The following is a 24,366-nucleotide window of genomic DNA, read 5'->3' as shown; positions in this document are numbered from 1 at the left end:
CAGATGCACAGACACTCAGACGACCTTGCTGACAATGTGTTTCCTAAGTGGGTGCGTTCTTGTTTTCCAGATATGATTATCTTTCATGGAAAAACAGGATTCTGCAGTGGAAGATTTTCCAGTTATTACTGACAGAATTCCTGGTGACCTGCTGCCTGTCGTCAGATGAATCCACAAAGTGGCTTTGGTGCCAATTTGTTGACACATTGGAAAGCTTTTGAAACATAGAACCTTATATTTTTTTAGTACATGGCAGTGATGAGACCGTATTGGTTTTGCATCCATTATTTTTTTAGCTTGGTTGTGTAATGAATCTACGTGTTTTACTGTAAAAGCGGCTGCTTTGAAAAGTCAGCCAGTTTAAAATATGGAAGCATGTACAAAAGGGTGGCCTGATTTGGTATGTAATTTTATTTATATTTTTTAAATATTCCTTATATTGTGATTAAATTTGGGTTGAGGATAAACCCAAGATATTCTTCAGTCACTGAACTGATGTCTTCGTTATGAATAAGGACTTGAAAACTTTCTAGGTTTACTTTGTTAAACTGAGATTTAATTAAGAAAACTTTAATCTTTTCCACAACATACATTCTGATTTATGCCCTTCTACAACCTGGCATTAACATATGTAGACACCTTAAAACTTAATTCTGTTTAATTGTTGTACACAAATCAGCCAAAGCAAAGCAAATTGGGAGGTTTTGACGTCTATCTTCAATGAATTAAACATTTAGATCCAAAATCTAAGAGTCATAGAAGATGTTAGGGTAGCCACATGAGGCACAGTCGTGGATTTTCCCACACGTAAATCTACAGTGACTGAACATTTCATCTTTCCAGTGTCGCCTTCATGTCGCTGTGATGATTCAGTTTCCCCCCCAAGGTTCACGTTTAATGTTACCGTGATGACTGCTGACAGAAACATGACATCTTCAGTGCTGTACCTGACACCAGGCATCGGAGGCATTTGCGTGTGAGGGGTGGAGGCTGGGGTTGGGGGCTTCAGGTCTCCCCCTTCTGCCATTGAGCTACTGGTGGACTGGGGAGTCTGGGGTCCTTGGAGGGATCCAGAACCAGCTGCAAAACAAAGATGGAAAATGGTGAGCGCTGTACTGAACGTGAAATTCTCTGGTTTGTGAAAGGCAGGGATTTTTTTCTCAGGTCTGAAGGTTGACAGAGGGGCACAATAGTCTAAAACTGCTGGGGGGTGGGGGTGGGGGGGCAGTCCTAAAAATCCCATCAAGACATTCTGGAGCGCTGCAAAGAGAGCGCAACCGGGGAAACTGTTGATTCGTTTAGCTCGCCGCAGCGTGCTGGATCCTCCATCCTGACTTCCAATTGGTCTTTGAGGATCTTTAAACCCCACCTCCTCCCGACTCTGACCGATAACAGGCCTGTGGAGACGGGAGGCAGCCAGCTGATCCTGTGTGTGTGAAAGTGACTGATGGTTTGTTTGTGTGTGACAAGGCAGTGCTCATCCTTAACTTGAGCTCAGGACTTCTCACTATTCACACGGCAGTCTGATGAGTCACAGGTTCCCATTCATTAAACCACCACACACACACACAACATGGGGTCATTGGCAGGTCACATTTATTCACATTTTTTCACATCTCCCTCTCCGGTTCACACACATAAACACACGTTAACTGGCTCAGCCTCCCCTCCTCCTCCTCCTCCCTCTAGGCAGGGATTTCCCTCCACTAAAGATGAAGGGAGGAAAGGGGAGGGGAGGATCTCGTCAGGACATTAAAAAAAAAGTAGCATGGCAGAAACTGAGTCTGAAAGGGAATCGTGTGACTTTTACACGCTAACACACACTCTTCTCTCATTCATCATTTCTGGCTCAGCACTAATCTCCTGGGAGTGTTGCTTTGCTGCTGTAGCCCTGGGCCAGGCACCGGGGAGCGACGACAAGCCAGTGACGGAGCGCCACTTTCGCCAAATCACCTCATACCCTACGCTTCTCTTGCCCTCCACTCCTCATCCTCTTGCTCTTCCTCCCGGCTCTGACTCAGTGCCCCCCCTCCCAGTATGAAGCCTGGGTCTTGGCCAGACTGGAGCAGCACGCGGTTGCTCCTAGTGTTGTTGCCCCTGGCAGCGACGACGCAACGCCCTCCAAAACAAATAGCTTCCAAGTGGTCCTGAGACGACCCCTCCCCTTCCTGCTAATCCTCCTGACTGACTGCCAGTTTCTACACTGACTTTAACTCAACATTCAGAGCTCACTAAAATGTTCACCACGAACATCAAAGTTAAGGAAATCCAGAGGATGTTGTGTATTTCTGTGCACTTTCACCCCCACATCATTTCCTCTAATAAACACCCAACAGTGATGATTTATGGAGGACAAATAATAGCTTATAACTCATCAGGCCATCCAGGAATTTACACTCCAAAATGAATTAAATTAATCCAACTCTCACAAAATCTGTGTACTGTTAACTTTGAAAGCATAAAAATATTTACTGTCTCCGAATATGAAAGTGAGACTGGGATGATGCGGCATTTAGTTTCTTTCTATACATTTGTCATTTGTCATTATTTGTCATTTTGTAGTAAATAAAGACAAAAGTATCTGACAACCAAAAAAGTCTCAGACCCCTGAGGATTAATGTGCAGATGTGTGAGAGAAATGTGTCGCGCCTGCTGTCTAAAATTGCTGAGAAGCACCGTATATGACACGTTTGGGGAGGTGTTTAACTCGTATGGTTGAGCGCCTGCCTCATATACAGAAGTTGTCGACTGACATTGTTCTACCGGAGACAAGCCGCAGCTTTAAGAGTGCCCTGCTGCATGGTGAAACACCCTCCCAATGAGCTTATTTCAATACACAATATAAAAAAACGACATTTTAAATAAATATCAGGTGATTTTGTAAGTAAAAAACACAAAAACCACACAACTCTTTTTTGCATCTTCTTAAAAAGCTCCCACAAAATCAGCCGTTTGAGGTCACACCAGTCAGAAATGGAGGAACCAGACAGCAGGTGGATGACTTCACATGTCGCTGCCTCCACAGCAGACGGTGGTGCTCACCTGGGCTCGGAGGCTGGATCTTGGGCTGGTTCTTTTTGGTGTCAGTGTTGAAGAAGTCTGGCGGTGGGTCCTCGCCGCGCTCTATCTTGCACTCGAAGGCGTACAGACACTGGATGTACTGCTTCTTGAGCGAGCTGGCGGCGCTGCTCGATGTGCCCACATTCAGGTTCGTGGCCAGCTCCCGCCACTTCTTGTTCTTGTTGACCTGAAAGATGAGAGAGAGGACAGAGGCTCAAAAAGCTGAACGCAAAACAGTCAGGTTAAATTCAGGTAAAACTGAGGCCGTACCTGCGTGAGGCCGCCAATCTCTTTGACGGATATGTAGAGCCTGAATAGGTCAAGAGGCTTGCGGCCCACGGCGGGAAGATTGTTCATGCCCATGGCCTTCTCCTCGGCAAAGGCCAGGTATCGGTCCACCCACATCTTCCTCTCTGGCTCTGGGCCGAGCTCGTATAGTCGAGTGATCTTCTCATTGGTGATGGTGGATGAGCTTGACTTCTGTGGGACAGAAGTAAACCGAAACTAAGACCTGATGAGATACACCAAGGTTAGCTTCTGGACACATTTTTATTCATTTCTTACCTTTTTGGATTCCGGTTTGGGAGTCCCGTCAACTTTGTTGTTCATCTTTTGAGCAGGGTTAATTTTGTCCATGCCGAACTCAGAACCAGGAGCCATTCCTGCATACATGGAACAATAAAAAGATTATGTCTATAAAAGGAATATTTTTACTTTTTGACCTTGAAGCTCCAACGTTTCTAGTACAGTATCCTAGTATCTCTTGGTTTAATTTATTTTTATAACTAAACTGCAACCACCTACAGTTTAAAAAACTAAAACCTTGCAGAAAAAAAGGGGGGATTTAAAATCAGATGAGAAAAAAATTGATAGATAAAATGCAGCAATTATAAAATAAATACATTATAAATAATTTAAAAATCTAATTAAATAAACTAAATAAAATGTGATTTATTTTAATATATATATTTCTAAATGGTGCTTTAGGCTCGAGGCTTCAGTGCAGATGGCGTTAGCATCTCCATACCAGCTCTCAGCTCTGCCTCGCAACCTCGGTTTATAAAACTACATGTCATAAACTGAATTGTACAACTATTTAGAAATCACAGCCAGGCCTCTTCTCCTGCTGCACGGCTTTGCCTCAAGCAGCCGCTTCTAGACTTCATAGAATAAAACAAGATGGTTTAAAACTCAGTTTTCACTCTACTGAAACTACTGAAAACTGTCTTTGGACTCATCTTTCAGGCCTGATTAGGTCAGCAGTATTTAACTCACCGGTAGTGTTGTTGGCCATGTTCGCACCCATGGGATAAGGCCCTGGTCCTCCCTGGTTCATCACTCCATGCATGCTGTTCATGCCTGGGCCATACGGAGAGCCTGCTCCTATCATGCCCTGGGACATGTTAGGGTAACCCGGTGGCCTGAAGAAGAGAACAACTTTTTAGAGGGAAAACTTACAACATATATTTACTCCATAAAAACACATTTCAGTGTCATTTTTACTGATGATGGAACAAATCTGTGCTGCCTTCAAAGGCTTCAGCTTGTTTGATCAATTTACATCATGCGATTACAGCAACCGTCATGGTCACGACGGCTGCTCTGTAGGCTGAGCATCCATGCTTGGGGTAATTGTGTTTGTGTTGGGGTAATTGTGTTTTCCCTGGCTACTTAGGAGAACATAGTCTCTTCTCTCAGTCTCTTAATTTTTTTCCCATTAATAAGCATTTGGTCTGCTGCCATCGGCTCTGAAGAACACTCGAGCACCAAACCGCATAACAGACCGGCTTGCACGTGGGAAGGGCCGATGATTTATTATTGTTGCAATAGCAGGGAGCACACATGCTCAACAAAATAGACGAGGAAAAACTCTCCAAGCTCAGGAGTTGTTCTCAAATGCCCCCCCTTCTTATGCGTCATTGAGGGCTGTAAGGACCCACCTGTTATGTATGGAGTTTGAAGGTCCATGATGCATGGTGGGGCCGCCGTCCTTCCTGTTCATGCTGGGAGGTGGGCACATACCAGAACCCACCTGAGAAGGCATGCTGCCCATATTAGAGCCCATCCCAGGCCCATAGGGTCGAGCACCCATCTGTCCAGGACCGACCCTACCAGGCGGCATGTTTCCATACGGACCCCCGCTGCCCTGACCAGGAACAGGAATGGGGTTCATGGAGCTGCCCATGCCAGGGCCACTGGGGTAGTTGGCATTGGGCATCCCTGTGTACCCCGGCTGCCTGGGATAACCTGGAAGTGTTACAGATCAACATTTAGACTCCATTAAGACAATTTCATGACCCCTCCCACAACTCTCTATTCCATGGCTTCCAACCGTGTTTCAAGTCTTAAAACAGAGAAAACTTCCATTTACGTCTCCCCTATGAGTATTTTACCAGCCCGGCTCTAAATTTACCTCAGCGCCGCCTGTTCTGACAAGCAGCCTGATGAAGTGGGCTTTAGCTGGCCCCCGCTGTTCAATGCTATGACTCATAGCAGAACTTCTTCAAAGTCCAGAGAAAACGTCTGAGACTTCAAAGTGAAGTGATTTCATAAAAAATATGAAGTGAGAGGAAATTTCAAAGCTTTTTTTTTTCTTAAGTCTGGTCTGTCTGAGAACCGATGACAGTCATAGGATGACAGCTGCTAACTCATTCATATTTTTAGTGTTGGGAGGGGGGGTTCTTGCATTCTCATCATTCCTCTACTAGTTTTTAAAGCATAAAGTGTTCTTTACAGCAATGCAACTGAATGAAAGCCTTACCTTGTGGGCCATACTGGCCCCCCTGAGGGCCATAGTTTCCCATGGCATTGTTCTGGGGATAAGGTCCCATCCCAGCATGCATCTGGCCTCCTGAAGACTGGCGTGGGGATAAGGCAGAGCCAGGTTGTCCAGGGGACCCGTATGGAGGCATCTGAGGGTTGCGCATGTACACTGTAGGAGATCGGGAAAAAACAGCCAGTCAAACAGAAGAGACTCACTAGGGCAGAAAAATGCGTCTCTCTGCCATTACCCTCATTTGACCTGGTGAGCAGACCACACACACACATACACACACAAACACACACATTTAAAGGCACAGCCTGGGGGAGTGTTTACTGTGGGAGGAACGCATACGAATGCAAACACTAACACCGAAGAGCTGCAGGGGATGAAGCCCATGTTTTGGCCCTGCTGGCGACTGATGATGTTCTGTGAGTTTTGAACCATTGGATAGGTTTGCACTCACCCCTGTCCTGGCCCATCGCTGACTGGTTCATGGAAGAATGCATGAGACTGTCGGACTGGACGCTGGGCGGTCGGGGCGGCATCTGATTACCTGTAGGACAGTGATGATGCAGTGGGTCAGAGAGCTGGGAACGGTCCGGAAATCTGTTTATTCTTGCAAAACTTATCATGAAATAATCACAACCAAGCAAACAGAAGCAAACAAAAAGCTGCTGGTGGTATTGTAGCCATTGTTTATAAATCAGTCTCTCCAGTTTGTTTAACTGACTGTATCAGAAAGCATAGCAGCTCAAAATGGACTGATATAACGCTTTGGTTGGGTATAGTATACTGATATGTTTGAAAAATATAACTGCTGTAGCTAGCTGAGTAGCTAAACAAACAAATAGTGCTTTCTGTTATCATCATGTCATTTTTTTCTATAATATTCAGACGTTCTTGACAGGTCATAAAATATTAAGATAATTTAATTACTAAAAAACAGTAATAGATTTAAATGGATGTTAGTGGATGATTGAATCAAATAATAGAAACCAACATTTATACTGTGTAAACTCAAGCTCTAGCAAAGTCTGGAAAAAGCAATTAATTGCATTTCAATTCCAAACAGTAGAAAAAATAAAATACTTGGCCCAAATTTAACAGAGCTAAAGTTAAAGCGTCAGTTTAAGTACTTTACCTAGCAGCTCCAGCTATTCTACAACATGCTACAGTACTTTTAACTTTGTAAATATTTTCGTCCACTCTTCATTAGTAGGCATAAATATCTGACGGTAAGCCAGGGCGGGATCAGCCAGCATTGCACGTTTCATTTTCAGTCTGGTGGTGGAGCAGAGGTGAACGTCTCCTGCTCTGACTGCAGCTGTTAGCGCTAATGGAAGCGCTGCTCGTTCAGAAGAACTAAACGGGCTTTCACGTCAGTTTCCAAAAGTCTCCAATAACCAGAAAAAGTCGCTCGATTTGATGTCAGTTGCTTATTTGAAATAAAGTCACTACATGGGTCTGAAAACTCGATAAATAAAGAACCAAAGTAGTTAAACTAACAACACTGATTAAGCCAAGATCTGACGTCTCAGTTTAATCTGTGTACCTGACAAAACATTCTGGTTTGTTTGGAACAGAAACTCCGATTAAATGCGTTAATTTCTTTTGTAATTAATTAATCATAATTAACATGTTAAATTGTATATAAGGAAAAAAAATCCTGACAGGTCTCGGGTCATGCGGTCAGCAGTCCTCCGCCTGTACCTGGCACAGCAGCGGGGGACAGCGGGCCGGTACGAGAAGGGGTGATGCTTGCAGGGGATCCTACGGGTGAGGGTGAGGGCCCACGTATGCCTGGTAGGTGGGGCGGGGTGTGTGGAGAGAAGGGCGACTGGGCCGGGTTACTCTGCTCGCCCTGACTGCTGGACACCCCTGAGGTGCTGACGCCCGGGCTCAGGGCCGCCTCGGTGCCAGTGGGCAGGTCGTCAATGGAGCCAGAGAGATCCTGAAACAACAACATCCCCTTTATTATGAGAAAATCTAAGTTTTGAAGTTATGTTAATAGTTTCAAATTGATTTTAATCATAAAAATCAACAAAACAACCAGAAAAAGAAAAACAAACTTTAAGGCATTAATTACTTATTCAACAAATACATCTTAGAAAAAAAGAGGCAACCAAATTATATCATTTGTTTAAGCTCAATTCTGCACTAACAGCTAAATAAATACAGACATGGACTCTTTTAAGTTTCATTTATCGACACATACTGGATATTTTTCATAGGATTTTTGGACACTAATAACCTGTGTTTGAAAGCAGACAGGAAAGGTGTCAGAAAAGGTTCCTTACTTTTTTTTTTTTTTTTTTATTAAAACAACAAAAATCCGATACTAAATCTGAAATAAGGAGGAATATTCCCCCAAGTCCTTTCTTGAAAAACTAATATTTCTTAGTCATTCTATTCATCTACTTAAGTGTATCAAGAAACCCAGGATATCAATAAAAGGACAAAAAGGACAGGACAACAAGAAACAAAATACAAAAACAGAGCGACAGTCCGAGGACCGAACGCTGTGACGATGGACCCAAACAATCATTCTTAATTTCTCCAAACAAATAACAGACCCCAAAGATCGGCCTCTGGACATTTAGTAAAACAAGCCGGTGTGAAAGTTTAGAGGCGGCGTTTCTTTGCTCGCTCCACACCCATCACTACAGCTGATATGCAAAAATAATTACTTTGAATTAATCTGTTTTTTTGTATATTCAACAGATAAAAGCTAAAAACTGAAATGGGTGAATCGTCAAAATCAAACAAAAAGTGACTCATTTCCTTTCCCAGGCTGTCCTAATACTGTCAGAAATATATATATATATAAAAAAACGTATCTTATGGTGCGTATCATGGTGCGTGAAATTATACACAAAATGCTTGATAAACTTCTAACTTCCTGATAGGAATGCCAATAATCCCACAACACAAGCATTTCTCACAAGGAAATGCAAAACACGGAACATCTTTCATTAAAAACACCTCAATAGTACAAAAAAAAAAAAAAAAACAAATGTCAGAATTTAAAAGATTGTAGATGGAGACTTACTTCCGAAATACAAACCCTTCATGCATTTAAATGTTCATATTGTTTTGTTCTGATAAACTAAATGAACGAGCCGGTAGCGTTAAGTGTTACTAATAATGCTTTTTTTCTTCTTTGGGCATCAGGATAAACACTGACTGAAGCAAGAAATGTTCTTGCTGATTCACTAACAACAAATCCACAAAACAGCAATGCTAACGCTCATTTTACTTTATGCATCACTTATAAGAGTAAATCTGCACAATTCAACAGGAATTAAGTTGCAAGAACAAATGCCTTGAAGTTAAAAAGAATGAGCAAAAAATGAACTTTCTGCAACCTTTTGCCTCTAATGAAATGTGGGACTAACAGGATATCAAAAACGAATTTGCCCGTGTGCAGAAATGTAATTAGTCCAAGTAAAGACTGCAAAAGGGAAGAGAAAGCAAGAATAAATCATTTCAAATCTAGTAAATAAGAACCCAGCTAGTCAACTAGTGAGATCGATGATCCTTTTCCCACCTTTTAAAAATACTCCCCATCACTCCCAAAATGTGGATAATGATCCATGCTGGCAAGGAGAAGTCTGTTTGTGTGACTTGCAAAGAGAAAGTGGGGAGGAAAACATTTGAAGCGAGTCATCTCAGGAGGCAGTAGGAATAATTGGTGCTGGGCATGGGTTCTGGTGCCATGTGGTGTTGTTATTGAGCCTCGCTGGCTGAAGCACAAAGACAGGCAGGAAGGTGGGGAAGGCTGTCGGCTGATGATTATGTTTGTGGGAAGGTGAATGTTTACACATTGGCCGATCACGTGGAGCACATGTGCTCACTCAGAAATGCAAACTCATCTGCCAGTTACATGGAAGGAGGGGGTGGTAGGAGGGATGAGGTGAAGGGGAAAAAAAGGAGGAAAAAAAAAAAAAAACACACACTGGAAGGTGGCCAACTATTCCCATGGAAATCTCACACACACACAAGCTGGCTGCAGCCCCGAAGCCGGCGGTTTTGCACTTGAAACAGTGCCCGTTGCTATTTTTGGGATGTGACCTGATGGAGGAACCCCAGAGGGAGTGACAGGAGGAGAACGCTGATTCAGAATCCACCCTTCCTCCCTCCCTCCCCCCCCAAACTGCAGCTCTAATTCACCCTGTTGATTCTGCCCTCTCTCGCCTCTGTGAGCGCACAAACCCAGGGTCTTTCTGACCTGCACAGAGGATGTGGTAGCTCCAAAAGCATGTTGAGTGTGTGGGTTGTGGGGGGGGGTTGTATGCAAAAGTGCTCTGCTGCCTGATATCCAACTTAATGTTCACAAATCCAAAAACAGGTCAGAACAAGGCAGAGCCATGCTGTGATCTTAATGCTGTGGAACAGAGAGCAGAGATCAAACAGCAGGACATTCTTTGCTCAAACAACCGTGGTGGGATCCTTTGTCGTCAGCTGATTTCACGCCCCCAACCAGCATCACTCCACCTCTTAAGCAGAGATCATAAGACCGGTCATCTGACACAGGGCTTGGTCTGGGTTGGTTGCTCGCCACCACGACCACCTCTTCATCTGCTATGTTCTGATTCTTAGTGTCGGATCCCAGGCACAACCAGTCCCCAGAGACACCTCATCTAATTGATCATATTTGTGCGTAAACATGTCTGAAGATGTCTCACTTTTCAATATAAACATCTTTGTGTTAGCAAGGTTAAAAGTGTGATTTTTAGAAGACTTTTAGATTGTAAACCTCTTTATGGATGATCTTTTCTGTCTCTTCCATCCACCACAGTTTTATTAACTCAACATCTGACTGACGTGTTGGTCCAAAGTGTAAATGCACTTATACAAAAGAAGAACCTCTGTGAATGCAATATTATGGAAGGGAGCTCATGCCATGTCCATTACTTTGACACACAGTTTCACCTGTCACCTGGTGTTTTATTGCATTCTGCGACACATCAGTTTACGTGTCAGTTTCTGGTGGTGTTGCAACAAAATCTGCAGAAGCCACATTCCCACCACCTCCTTAAAAAGATTTCAATGTGAATTTGAAAGCGATGGAGTCACGAAGGGACTGGAGAAAGGAACTGGATTTAGAGTAAATAAACGCTAACAAATGAGAAAAGCTGCTGGTGGGAATGCTATAAGGTAGCCCGCAGTGAAATTAAATTTAACTACTAAAAAATATTTTTTTCTAAACACAACAAAATTGTTCAACTAAAAATTATTCATACAAGCATTTCTAACAAATACTTTGCTTCAGCGGCATGTGCAGCATTTAAGTCAAGCTCCTTGACATTCTGCAAATATCTGACAACTAAGAGCTCTGATTCCTCAGCCTGGGTAGGCAGAAGCATTGCACAGAAGCTCCTACCTACTCCCACTCTGCAGTCATTGATTTTCCCGGCTCGATGCTGCACAGCACCAGCCTGTTCTGCTGACTGCACAAGCCGGACAGCGAGAGGAGGAGGAGGAGAAAAAGGAGGGGGGAGGGGTGATGGGGTGAGGAGCGTTGGCAGTTGGTGATACTGATGCTGCTGAGGCTCTGCTATTCAACACACTCATTATTAGAAGGCAAAAATGATGAGGAGGACGTGGATCAGGCAGGAGGGGAGGAGTCGAGGGGCGTTGGTGTGGTTAAGTTTGAGTATAGTGTGTTTTGGCAGCGTTGTTGGGTAATAACAGGCTCAGAAAAGGGTCACAGCATCATCTGTGACAAATACAGCAACTGATTACATGAAAATGAAGAGGAAAGACAGGATTTTTTCCAGTTTTTTTAAACAGGCAGGAGAAAAAAGGGTGCATGACTGGAGAGAAGCAGAGAGCTGCACTTCGTCTAAGGCAGCCATTTTGTGCTTTTCCCAGCACTGCCTAACATGGAACTTCAGGGCTGAGAACTGATCAGTCTTTTTGATATCTAAAGCACCACGAGAGACAAAATACACATTTTAGATGTGAAAAATTTATTTAAAAATGCTCCATTTCTTTATAATAAAATCCCTAAAGTGCTTGCTGTAGGTGAATGTAAAAGAAATTCCACTGTTCCCATATTCTCCACTCTCTCCAAGTGTATCCGTAGTGTCTTTCCGAGTCATCTGCTCTGCTATTTGCCATCCTAATGTATTCCATTTGCAGATTACTTCACTGAATCAATCAAGCCTGACCAGAGCCATTAGCCTGCCTCTCCTTTTCTTTTTTTTCCTTTAGAAGGTTATGAGAAGCTGGAAGTGGGAGAAGAGAGGCTGCACAGTGGCCATGAGATAATGAAACATATCTGGAATGTGTGACGCTGGCCAGTAGTGTAACTAGATCGGTGTTACTGCTGCTGGAAGAGAAGGAAGAAGAGGAGGAGGGGATGGGGCAGAGTTCATCTCTTAGTCACACACTTTCCCTGACCCAGTCTTTCACCCACCGCTTGGCTGCCAGGCTTCCTTGTTCTCAGGCATCCAGATGCAAAACAAAATATACATGAAGAAAATGAAGAAGAACTCACTCCAGAGTAGAAACGTGCTCAAGTAGGGGAGGAGAGAAAAAAAAAAACAAAAAAAAAAAAAAACAAAACAAAAAAAATGGCTGCATCTTCAGGGCTGCCATGGTTACTGTGATCCACATGGTTGACACATTAGAGCCAACACAGTCCTATAACCCCCCCGCCCCCCCGTCTCTGGGCGCCCTCCCTCCATGCCTGCCAGGGTCATGGTGCAGTCAGCTACTACAAAAGAAGCAGCCTGTCATTGTTACAGGAAATGCAGACACACCAAAGCCGTCTTTCTCCTCCTCCTCCTCCGCTGCCACCACTTTAATTACACACTCAGCCTCTGGGCCTTCTGCTGAGCAGGCTGGGATGACTACCACACACACAAACACACACTAAGATGGTGAAAGCTTTACGTTTTATTTTTATGTTTATCTGCCACCCATCCAGAACGAAGTGGGCTTCTGGTATCCGAGTGGGATTGTGGGAAATGTCTCTTGCTATTTAAGCATAACATCAAATAAAAATTTCTTTCTGTTTTGGTCCAGAGGCGCCTTACCACCAATCCATGACCCAACTGTTTCTGAATTCAGCTTATCTGGTCGATTAAACCACCTATACTGATTTCATGGCACTTTACCATCCTCGCAGCAGGACACATCCAGATGCTGAAAAGGTAAACAGACAGGAAACCTGCTCAGGTCCACCCAAAGCCCTGTGGTGGACCTCTCATAGGCTCCAATCCATGCTGGAGGTTTGCAGGGCTGAGCACAACCATAAGGGGGCACTCCCATCACACTATGAGGGAGGAACTGGAGAAAGGAGTAGATGCAAGGCAGGCCCCTGCCTCAAACAGCAGCAGCAGCCATTACAGGGTTTCACACACAGCATGGGCTGGATACAGACTCCACAAGAACAGCTAAAAGCCCCCCATAGGTGCGACACGTAACCCCTTTGCCTGATCGAAGCCATTACAAACGGCAAGCGGCTGACTCAAAAGCTGGTTGGTGTTTGAATGACACGTCATAGATCTGTAATTTCATATCTGCACATCCATCCTGGTGTGTCAGAGCCACATACACACATGATGTCTACCAGTTTCACAGATGAGCTAGCTCCAACTCCCAAAGGATCATCGTTACGCTGCTGCTATATCAGCAGTGGCCACGTGGGACAGATAACAACATTGAGGATGAGAGGGTGAAGCAGCAAAATGTGGAAAAAGCACAAACCAATTGATGCTGCTCTGCATTACAAAAATCTAGACCGGCTATGAATCTTCATTAATAGGCAGGGAGGTCTTCTTTAAACGCTCCACATTTGCCTAATTGAGCTTCTCTGTGGGGGTAACAACAAAAAAAACACACAAGCGGTGCAGCAGTCTGTGTGTAGATACCACAGAGTAGCTGAAGAAGAGGAGGGAGGTGGGGTGGGTGGGTGGGGGGGGGGGGGGCGCTGATTGCTCTGAATAATGGGGAGATGGTGTGTGTTTGGGGGGCCTTTTGTGGAGATCACAATAGTAGCAGGGAGTCCCAGGGCAGCACACAGATGCCCAAGTGAGGCAGGCAGCTGCCCAGCCTGAGGTGAGGGGTGCTGGGATACGAAAGGGAGGGGGAGGCTCCAGACCCCTACAGTCAGTCTGCCTGCCTTCCAGACCAGCCCCTCCCCTCCTGAACACCTCACACAAACACAAGCGTTGTGTATGTGTGTAATAAGAGGGCGATACCAAAGCCAATGACACTATCAGTGAATTAAACTGGGGAGAAAAAAAAGGTAGGGAGGGGGTGTTATTTCATATAGTGTGAGCTAATTTCATTGTGAGGCTGGTTTCATCCGTCCGGGCTCAGCAGCTTTTTCCAGCAGGAGCAGGAGAAAGCAGAGGACAGACAGTGCTGCAGTCAGCCACAGTCTTTGTGCTGCAAAACTAGCTCAGCCCAGCAGAAACGGCAGAGGGGAGGGGCATGGGAGAGACTGAGCAAAAAAAAAAAAAGAGGGGGAGAGTGTGCAAGCTCACAAGAGGAAGACAGGAGTCAGGACTGAAGCAAAAAAGAAATAGAAAAAAAAACACTTTGGTCAACAGACCAAACTTTTTCAAGTACATTAATTAAAAATCATAAAGAGGAAAGACAAGGGGCGAAACTGGGGAGAGAAAACAAGACGAGCTCAGAAGAGGGAGGGAAGGAAGGGGAGCAAGAAAGGCACCCTGGAATCTGAATAAGACATGTCCATGCAGGAAGCACGGGCCCCAAAATAGCAACAGGAAACTGGCCCCGGACTCTGAATACTGTCAGCGTCAGAGCCTCGCAAAACAAGGCTGTGCTGCATGGCGTTATGAAAGCTGATTTACTGAGAGAGGAGAGAGAGAATGAGGGAGGAGGAAGGCAATGGAAAGAGAAAACGAGAATTTAGACTGAAAGAGAAACAAGAGGAGAAAAGAAGAATGTGATCTTAATATGTTGTTTTATTTAAACATTGAAAGAAAAAATACAGCAAAAATACAAAAGTAAAAGAGGAAAGCGGGGGGATATTGGGAAATGTGTGGAGAGAGAGAATGAGTGGGTTGGTTAGGAGAAGAGAAGGGGGAAAAAAAAGGGCCAGCCTTGTCAGGCTGATTGCTCCAGAGCTATGTCGCAAAAACAAGCTTAGCTGCCGCAGGAGAGCAGAGCTGGGCTGAGCAGGGATTGCAGGAAGGTGTGTGTGTGTGTGTGTGTGTGTGTGTGTGGTGGTGGTGGGTGGGTGGGTGGGTGGGGGGGGGACTTGATCAGAATTAGAAGATCTCCTTGCTTTTAGATCAAGAGCACATAAAATTAGAGGTCATTAAGGGGTAAGGAGAAAAGGTTTAAATGTAGGTGGTCTGTGGGTGGTCCTCTTTTTTTTAATACACAGGAAAAGACTGGGTTCATGAGAGGGTGGGGCACAGATAGGTGGAGATGGAGGGACAAATTCAAAGGTGGGGGATGAAGAACTTGAGTTGATGACTGTCATGGATGGTCTTCTAAAAACCCACTCTAGATGAAGAAAAGGCAGGAGGAAGTGGAGAAAAACCAACTGTGTGACCAACATGTGACCTTCCTCTGGAGCGTGGAGCACTTCAAGGCGAATCAGAAAAGACGAGCGCTACAAGCTGTGGGCGGTCCTGAGTGGGATTAGCCCCCTCAGAGGAGAAAGGGTATACAAAAGATCTTGAAGAGTGACAAGAAGATCTTTAAAAGAAAGTAAAAAGTTGATAGTGGTTTAGTAGTTCTTCTCTTTTTGGAAGATATAGGAGGTGGGTTTTTGTTTCGGGTCCTGCAAGGTTACCGTTATGCCCCATCCGTGAGAAATATGTAAATGATTAAAGAATAAAATAAAGAAAATAAAAAACACACACACAAATCTCCTGCAGAGTATCTCTTGAAAATGTGCAGTTGGTGGCCCTGAAAGCGCCTCCTGGATCGACACGACATGTTAAACAGCTCTTTTCACAGCCTGTGAAGTACTCATTGTCAACGACAAAATCATTCATGAGTAAAATTGCTGGAGAGCCCTTTTAATCAGCAACCATGGTTATTCATTACCAACCAGGTCAATAAAGTCAGTCACTGGAGAGTACAAAAATTACTTTTTTCTTTCCTCTCCCTCCTTTTAATACTATTTATTTTCCTAGAAATGACTTTAGTCTTCGTAGGTCACAGGAAAAGACAGCAAGTACATTGAAATGTGCCAAAACTATAAAATACGAGGAGAATTTCTGGCTTGCAGCATGGTAAACAGTCGACAGTTAAACTGTACACACGTGTCCTGGAGCCAGGGTGAAAGCAAACCAGGAACCAGTTGAGCCTGCTCGGCTAGTTCCACCATCTCCACCTCTTTTTTTTTGTTTTTTATTTCATTTGAGCCGACTGTTGCTCTCCTACCAGAGGCTTCCAGCAGGCACTCAGCCTCTTGTACACCTTTATTCCCACCTCAGCAGCAGCCTAACAGACGCTGGCTTTTAAAGCACCTGGCTCCGACAGATCCATCTGTGCTCAGGATGAGGTGATGTCTGCCCGACTCTGTGAAAGCTACTGAAGTAGCTAAATGGCGTTTATCACTCAGCTGCAGTTGGATCAGGATTCACACAGGATCTGAGGCAGATTAGAAGTTTGTGTCTACAAATCACAGAAGGTTCGTGATGAATTCTAAAGCAGAAACACTGCTTTGCAAAATAGGCTAATTTAGGATTTCTATTTACAGCAAAAATAAATAACTTTATCTGTATAGAATTTTTATACAAAATGAATGTAGCTCAAAATGAAAAAACATTAAAAACTAAAACTATCAAAACCAAAAAATCCCATGCTGTACCACTCCAACTCTAATGTACTATAAAGATTATATTTCACACAACATTTAAAACGTCATTACAAACAAAAGTTAGAATAAAAATAAAAACTCTAATTAAATGTGAAAATAAAAATAAAGGTAAAATCAATATTAAAAATGTAATTAAAATAATAAAATGCAGCCGGATTATATATTATATATGGATTTAAATCAGAAAAAATGATTATAACAATGAAATAACACTAACATGTCAATTTAAAATCAGACTAAAAGTAAAATTAAATTAATTCTATTTACCAAAAAGTAAAGACATGAAAAAATGTGTGGATTAAAAAATGAATAGAATAAATAAATAAAAATAATAACAGAAAAAGATAGAAAATAACTAGTAATCTATTCCCCTCTTTGTTTTGGTTGTATAGTATTGAACTTCATGGAGAAACGAGCATTGCTGGAGGCAACGTGTATTTAATCTAGACACTCGTGCTCTTTCCTTCTTAAGTTTTTGTTCTTCCTCCTTTTACTGGGTGACATCTGATGAGATCCCTTCCAAATCAAGCCAATGGCCAAGCAGCATTTAATCACCACAGATGCCTTCTCTACGTACTTAGACGTATAACCTCCCTAAACATAAGGGAGCACTGACACCAGGATAGTCCGAGAGACTCTGTTTGATTGGGTAGGGAATGGTGTCATACTGCTCTTTAAACAAGCCGACCAAAGTGCCTGACAACGTCACGCAGCAACAGAGGCTAGTACTGTCTAGAACGACCACCTACAAAAAAACAAGAATAATAAAAGAAGGTAGAAGAAGAAAATCCAGCTCATCGATTGACCAGGACCAAAAACGTCTCGCTCACCACAAGTAAACGATGGAACAACACTAAATTGATGCAGCCTGGGAGTTTTTATTTTCACTTCGGTATGCAAACCTAAAACGGTTTTCTCAAGACTCCGTCCAGTATGCGCAGCAGGAAAGGCAGCAACCCGTCTGGCATGACACACTATGATGCATCACTTCTTCTTTTTGGTTAACTGGATGGTTCATTTGCCTTCACAGCTGCTTTCACGATCGCCAAGATCGTACGTTTACAAGCAGACCAGAGTTCACTTCTTTGGTCCACAGCAGAGTGCAAATGAGCGTCCATACTGCTCAAAATGTACCGTACCATTCATGGAAGCGGACCAGGGTTAGTTTAAAGCAAACCAAACAGCGCCAGTGGAAATACCAATCAAAAATGACCCAGAATCCTTCAGTGTGCGAGTATTGAGAGCTACACAGAAAAAAATGGGTATAAGACAAACATCCATTGTAGTCGCCTTCTGAGTATGTTTCAGGGGTTCTGCTACTAGCCAAATGCTAGTTAGCCAAATCTACCAATTTGGAAAGAATTCATTTCCTTTATATTTGTGTTTCATCTACTTTAGTCCATCGGATTTATGGTATGACTAAAGCCCTGTTTCCACCAACAGGTCCGGCTAGGGACAGCACTGTTTGGTGTGGTTTGTTTGGGTAAGCCCTGATCTCTGTTGTGTTTCCACAGGAAACCATGACCTTACTCAATAGGTGGGGTATAAGCAAGATAGCGATAGATGCATCAGCTACATAATAGCATGATGTCTTAGTGGAGCAACACCTTCATTCAATTACTGTAAAAAAGAACCCAACACAGAAACAAAGGAGAATGCTGGACATCCAGCAGTTTGTGTTCTTTCCTCCTGGCATATGGCTTTAAGCAACAAAATATCCACGGTATATTTAAACATGGTGTTGTTCCTAATTTGTTCTTATGGTCAAGTTACAAGGTAAGTGACCACTCTTTCAACCAATGAATGGATTGCAGTGTGTCAAGCTCCACCCTTTAAGAGTCTGATCAATAAGATTAGGAAGAGTCCCAAAAATTATAACAGCTTTGATTGACTATTGTGGCAACCTTCCCAGTTTTTTGCCAGTGGAAACACAAAAAAAATGTGTCCCTTCCCTTCCTGTACGGCACGGACCTCCTGGAGAAACAGGGCTTTATTGTCAGTATTTAGATGTTGTGCTGCTGAAGATGCTGGGTTTCTTTTCTTACTTTAAAATAGTTTTGGTAAGATTCTTTAAATGTATTCAATGTTAATTATCCCAACAATCTTTAGGACACAGACCATGTGAATGTTTTTGTCGCTGTTCTGCATTTTATAAAAAGTTCCTCCACGTTTTTTGCATAGTTACTGCAGGGACTGAGGATAGTGGTAATTTATCAAATTCAAACTTCTTTTCACTCCTATCTGTCTAAAGTATGCCAAAAATTTAAAGACATATCCTTTTGGTAACTTTAAGTTCCCATTATTGTTGCCAAGTTCCAAGAACTGTTGGGTCTAAAAGTATCTTTTTATACTCTGTACAAGGGACATATAACATGTTGTACCGTGAATGGTTTCTGGGTTTAACACTTAAATTAGTGGTAGGATTAAAACCTGAGAGACAGGGGGAGCCCTTCATACTCAAGGAATTTTTTTCTGATTTTAAAAACTTAGCCAAAGCGCAAAAAAACTGCTTTAATTCCAGTTACACCTGTAGCTGTTTTAATGCAGCTTGTTGGGAGTTATGGGTGATATGGTGATATGCGCTCTGTAGGGATCAATATTAGAAGAGGAAGAGAAAGGGGACTGGTTTATGTCCACCTTAGCCAGATTAATGGCTCTCTCAGCCAATCACACAGCACCAGCAGGGAATCCCTGAGATGCTACAAAGGGGTGGGAGAATAAATAAATAAAAGTAGTCCTTGCTTGGCCTGTTCGGCCAATGGCTGAGTCCACAGAGAGATGTATAAATAAATAAGAGAAATAAATAAAAGAGGAGGGAAACACATCCTGAGGGCATCCCTTACTGGTATAGACAGCTCTGCCTCTCATCCACCCCTCCTCCTCAGCATCTCCAACTCCAACCAATCACTCACACCATTTGAAGTTATTTGCTCACACTCCCTGGATCCCACACCCCCGCCACCTCCCCTCTCTGCCGACTCTGCTCTCTAACTTTCATTCTCTCTCATTAATGATCTCATTTCTCACTCTCCTTCCCTGAGGCCCAGAATGAGGTTAGCTCTGCAGTCTGACCTATAAACACCGCCATGGAAACTGCAACGTGTTACAATGAGACACGTCTTTAACAGGGGGTGTGTTAGGGCAGGGGGGTTTTCTCACCTTTATCCTAGCTAGAGGACTATGAGATGTCAGAATAACTTCATTTTTAAGAACATTCCCGGCAGAGTTATTTTGTCCCCAACTTGCAGAAATGTTTTCCTAGAAAGTTGGTTGAAATTTAATTGCATTACTCAGTCATGTGTCACTTGTGTCAGTAGGGCTGCTCGATTATGAAAAAAAAAAAAAAAGGATAATCACGACTGTTTTGATTGCAATTGAGATCTCGATTATTAAACACGATTAGAGAAAGAAAAAGTTCTATTTGTTTATAAAGTTTTTTGTCTCGCTGTGTCTCTGGGAGCTGGTGGATTATTTAGTCGCGACTCACAAAAATTGAACATTTTTCTCTTTTCTTGTGTCATGTAGCAAGCCCCCGAGTGGACATCTACGTTAACGAACCCAACATTTCACATGCACAAATGTCGCCTGTCGCTTGGCTGGAGGAGGGCAGCGATTTTCACCTCATCGCACAAGTTCCATAGAAAATGATGGAGAAGGAGCGACGTCGCCTCCCGTGTGTCCAGCCCATAACTTGAGGTGTTTGCAACTCAAGTTGAATAAAACCAAAGCAGCTGGGGCTGTGGGAGGAGTCTGCAGCAGAGCGCTGCAATGCCAGCAGTGCTCGATTTGCAACTGAAAACAGCACAAGAGGAAACTAAGAGTAAATATTCGAATTATTTCATTATGATCGCTCAAAACCCAGATCGCAACTGAGATTAAAATTTGATTAATCGCCCAGCCCTACAAAGCAGTTAGAAAAGAAAGAAAGAAAGAAAGAAAGACAGACAGACAGAAAGAAAGCCACCACTTGCTAACATTCCTCACCAAGGCAGCCCTACTCCATGCTAGCAGTATATATAGAAAGTTTAAGAAGTTGCTTCATAGGGACATTTAGCACTATGTGATGCAAAATGATACAAAGGAAATAACTATGCAGGAGGTCTGTGGATGAAAATGTTTAAAAGATGGCTCACCGGCAGACTGGAGGGCCGTGCCTGCATGCTGTCTTCTTGACCACTCTTGTTGGGCTGGTTAGAAGATGGTGCACTAGACTGGGAGCTAAAGGAATCCTGGGAGAGTTCCTGGTTACAAAAACAAGACAGACAACAGAATGGATCCTCAACAAAAAACGTCCCAGTGAGGCATATTTCAACAGCAAAGCAGCTACAGATAGAAAAAACAGTACTTGAAAAAGGAAGTGTGCTCTGCTGTGATTAGTAGCTGCAGTAACTGCAGCGTTCCCAGCTGCAATATTTCAGAATCTTACCTGTGATGGAGGTGGGAACCTCTGATATGGTGACTGTTGCTGCTGCTGTTGTGGTTGCTGCTGCTGTTGCAAGGGGGGTGTTTGGGAGTAAGGTGAAGGCTGACTCTGCTGGCCATGACCTGGAGGTTGCTGGGCTTGAGGAGGTGGACCTCCCTGCTGTTGCTGTGGTGGCCCTTGCTGCTGCGGGGCTTGCTGTTGTGGTGGCTGCCCTGGTCCGGCTGGTTGTGGGTACCCAGCTTGGCCCTGAGGGCCCTGCTGACTTTGGGGACCAGGACCCTGTTGCTGCTGTGTTTGAGGAGGCTGCTGCTGCTGTAGCTGCTGCTGCTGTGGAGAGACATAAGGTGGCTGTCCTGGCTGAGACTGCTGGGGCTGACTGTAGGGAGGCTGGCCTGGAGCAGGGCCATGGGGCCCTTGGGATTGTTGGTAAGGGGGCCCTGGCTGCCCATGCTGGCCAGGAGGTTGAGAAGGGTGGCCCTGCTGAGAGTAGGGAGGTCCAGAACTTCCTTGGGGCTGGCTTGGGTACGGAGGCTGCTGTTGGCTGGGGTGAGGTGATGGACCGTGCTGACCGTAGTAGCCTTGGTTCTGCTGTCCGTAGCCTCCTGGACCCTGTTGTCCATAAGCAGACATCTAGACAATAAAAAAGGGGAGGATCAGTTTGGGTCTTTATTTTTCTTAAACATTAAAATAGACAAACAAATACAAATGAACTCAAAGCAGAAATGTGGACTTTGGTTTGCTTTAAATTACTGCCATGAAGATAAAACAAAACAAAAAAAAATAATCTCCTTGAACTTCAATCGGAACCTTTTTATATTCACATATTCTGCACGACTCTGACTTTGAATGCAGTGTTTTCATTTTATTACGCTCAACAAGCATGGAAGGAGAAAGTCACTGACCTTGTGAGGAAACAAAAGCCACATTTCTTTTTTGTTCTGGGGGGCTCTTTGCTACTTAAGTATTCAATGAAAATCTAAGACAGAAGTAAAAAATATCGGCACATTTAAAACAACATCAAGTGGCTGCATTGTATCAGTCCGACAAAGGCAGGGAAGCCGTTTTCTTCTCTGCAGGGCACTTATCGAGTTCATGGTCAGACACCAGGCAGGTGAGATAATCAAAACACACAATGGGCACAAGACTACAGGCAGCGGACGTGGAAGAAAAGGCTTCGCTCGGCGGGATTCCCTGCATGCAGTTCTCTGTTCTGACACACTGCCTGTCTGAGACAGTTCAACAAGGGGCTTATTCATAACAATGAGTAAGTAGCTTTAGAAAACTGTATGTTTACAGTTTTCAATTGGATGACGCAGTCAGAAGGTGCTGCCCACTGTGCCCATCGACGAAGCTTGAATTTTCCCGTCTCTCGCTTTCAAGCGTGAAAATAAAGCTGACAGTGAAGAACTGACTGCTCTCACCAAGTCTGTCCCTGCAAGAGCTTTTTCCTGCAATCATGATCTTGTTCGACTTGCCATTGACCTTTGTTGGTCATGTTTGATGCAGGTACATCTGAAGATACATTGATGCTACCAACCCACCTATCAGCACCTGTTGTATAATATCTATTTGTTCTGCACTTAAAAATATCTTCACCAGATCTTAAAATTTGGGAAAACCTCATATGAATGACATGACATATTACACTGACATTAGGGCTGGGCGATATGACCAAAATCTCATATCCCGATATAGCTCATTTTATATCCTGATAACGATATACATCACGATATAGAATTTTTTTGTAATTTCAATTAATGAATAGTTTATATAAAATTACAATGTGGAAATGCATTGTGTAATGATATACTAAACAAATAAAAGGTATTATGTACTAAATATTTCTTTTATTTAGAACCTTTTTCCCAAGCAAGACATGGTGGTCATGGTAACATCTGCCATTAACATTCAACATGCACGGGTAAAAGCCTGTTGCAGCGTCTGCGCCTGGAGTTTATTATGAGCACTTTCGCCACCGCTCGACGCTGCTTTTGCGGCCTTTGCTCGTTGACTCTCTCTGTATTCTTTGTCGTGATTCTTGCGCAGGTGATAAAATAAGTTTGTAGTGTTGGAGTCCGTTGTTTGGACCGGGAGCCGACATACTTTACAAACAACGGTTGTCTGTTCCACGTCGGTCTTTTTATATCCAAACCACATCCATGCGACAGAAGTTGCCCCTCTTTTAGGTACAAGCTCCTCGGTTTGGGTTGGGTGGTCACCTTGTAATGCATTACCCTGCTCTGAAACGGGTCTGCTACCATCTTCCTCCATGTTTGTTAATGTATTGCAGCGTGCATGGGTATGTCGTAAGGCGAATCTTGGTGTAAAATACTGCAGTAATGCACCTAACCGTGGCGTAAACGATAGAGCCTCATATGAAACGATAGACATTTTCTATCGTCCAGATGATATATATCGTCATATCGCCCAGCCCTAACTGACATTTTAAAAAAATTAACCAAAATGTAGAAGCAGTGTGAAAACTAAGTCAATCCTTACTGCTTCAGAAGGAATTAAGAGGCAAGTAACAGCCAGGTGCAGCTAATCAAGCTCCAAGTAATAAAATAAAGTTCAGCTAATCTGCAGCATCCAGGTGTGTGTTACACAATGCCAAGGAGGAAAGACATCAGCAATGATCTTGCAACTGCTTATCAATCTGGAAAGGGTTATAAGATCATTTTCAAACTAGTTATCTCCATCCTTTTACAGAATGGAAAACATTCAGGAATATTTTCAATCTTCCCAGGAGTTGACATCCCAGCAAGTTCAGCCCAATGTTAGAAAACGCTACGTCTCAGTCTCGCCAGGCCTCAGTTAACATGTTAAAAGTTCATTTTAAACGTCATTCCAGTACAATTAGAAAAAGACAGAACAAATGTGGCTTGAGAAAGGCCCAGCACAACTCAGGTTTACAAAGCTGCATCTGAACAAACCAAAAGATTTCTGGAACAATAGCCCATTTTCCCCCTCAGGAATTTTTTTCCATTTACTCAGCATTTTAAAATATGTTAGCACATTTCTACTGACATTACCCAGATAAAAAGAAAAAAAAAACCTTCACTGATAAAAAAAAAAGGGGGCACGATAGAGGGGTAGGACCTATCAGATTCCCAGGAACTCTAGAGGGGCAGGGCTGTGTGCTGAGGAACTCTGATTGGTGGGACACACTTGCAGAGTTTGTTATGTATTATTGTATTTTAAGATGATGTGTGACTTCAAACATGTTTATTTCACTTCTACAAATGTAACTCCATGTTTTAATCATTTGAAAAATGGAGCTATAAGAAGTGGACAGACAAC

At 43.4% G+C, this 24,366-nt stretch overlaps 1 protein-coding gene across 2 annotated transcripts in view; it reads right to left on the bottom strand.

Moving 5' to 3' along the window:
- The window catches only part of arid1ab (AT rich interactive domain 1Ab (SWI-like)), a 64,016-nt gene that overhangs the window by 7,922 nt on the left and 31,728 nt on the right, over nt 1–24,366 (bottom strand). For both annotated transcript variants that reach the window (XM_042012011.1, XM_042012012.1), the window contains exons 3-13: nt 21,070–21,696; nt 20,777–20,884; nt 7,535–7,775; nt 6,288–6,377; nt 5,822–5,992; nt 5,001–5,307; nt 4,336–4,481; nt 3,625–3,722; nt 3,331–3,540; nt 3,043–3,247; nt 948–1,080 (exon numbers count right to left, since the gene is read on the bottom strand). In XM_042012011.1, coding sequence (XP_041867945.1) covers nt 948–1,080; nt 3,043–3,247; nt 3,331–3,540; nt 3,625–3,722; nt 4,336–4,481; nt 5,001–5,307; nt 5,822–5,992; nt 6,288–6,377; nt 7,535–7,775; nt 20,777–20,884; nt 21,070–21,696 — 2,336 coding nt within the window. The remainder of the gene's footprint in view (nt 1–947; nt 1,081–3,042; nt 3,248–3,330; nt 3,541–3,624; nt 3,723–4,335; nt 4,482–5,000; nt 5,308–5,821; nt 5,993–6,287; nt 6,378–7,534; nt 7,776–20,776; nt 20,885–21,069; nt 21,697–24,366) is intronic.

The sequence above is a fragment of the Melanotaenia boesemani genome, chromosome 17 (genome assembly GCF_017639745.1).
Source record: "Melanotaenia boesemani isolate fMelBoe1 chromosome 17, fMelBoe1.pri, whole genome shotgun sequence".
Classification (NCBI taxonomy): domain Eukaryota; kingdom Metazoa; phylum Chordata; class Actinopteri; order Atheriniformes; family Melanotaeniidae; genus Melanotaenia; species Melanotaenia boesemani.
This window is presented reverse-complemented; position numbering and strand designations above follow the sequence as displayed.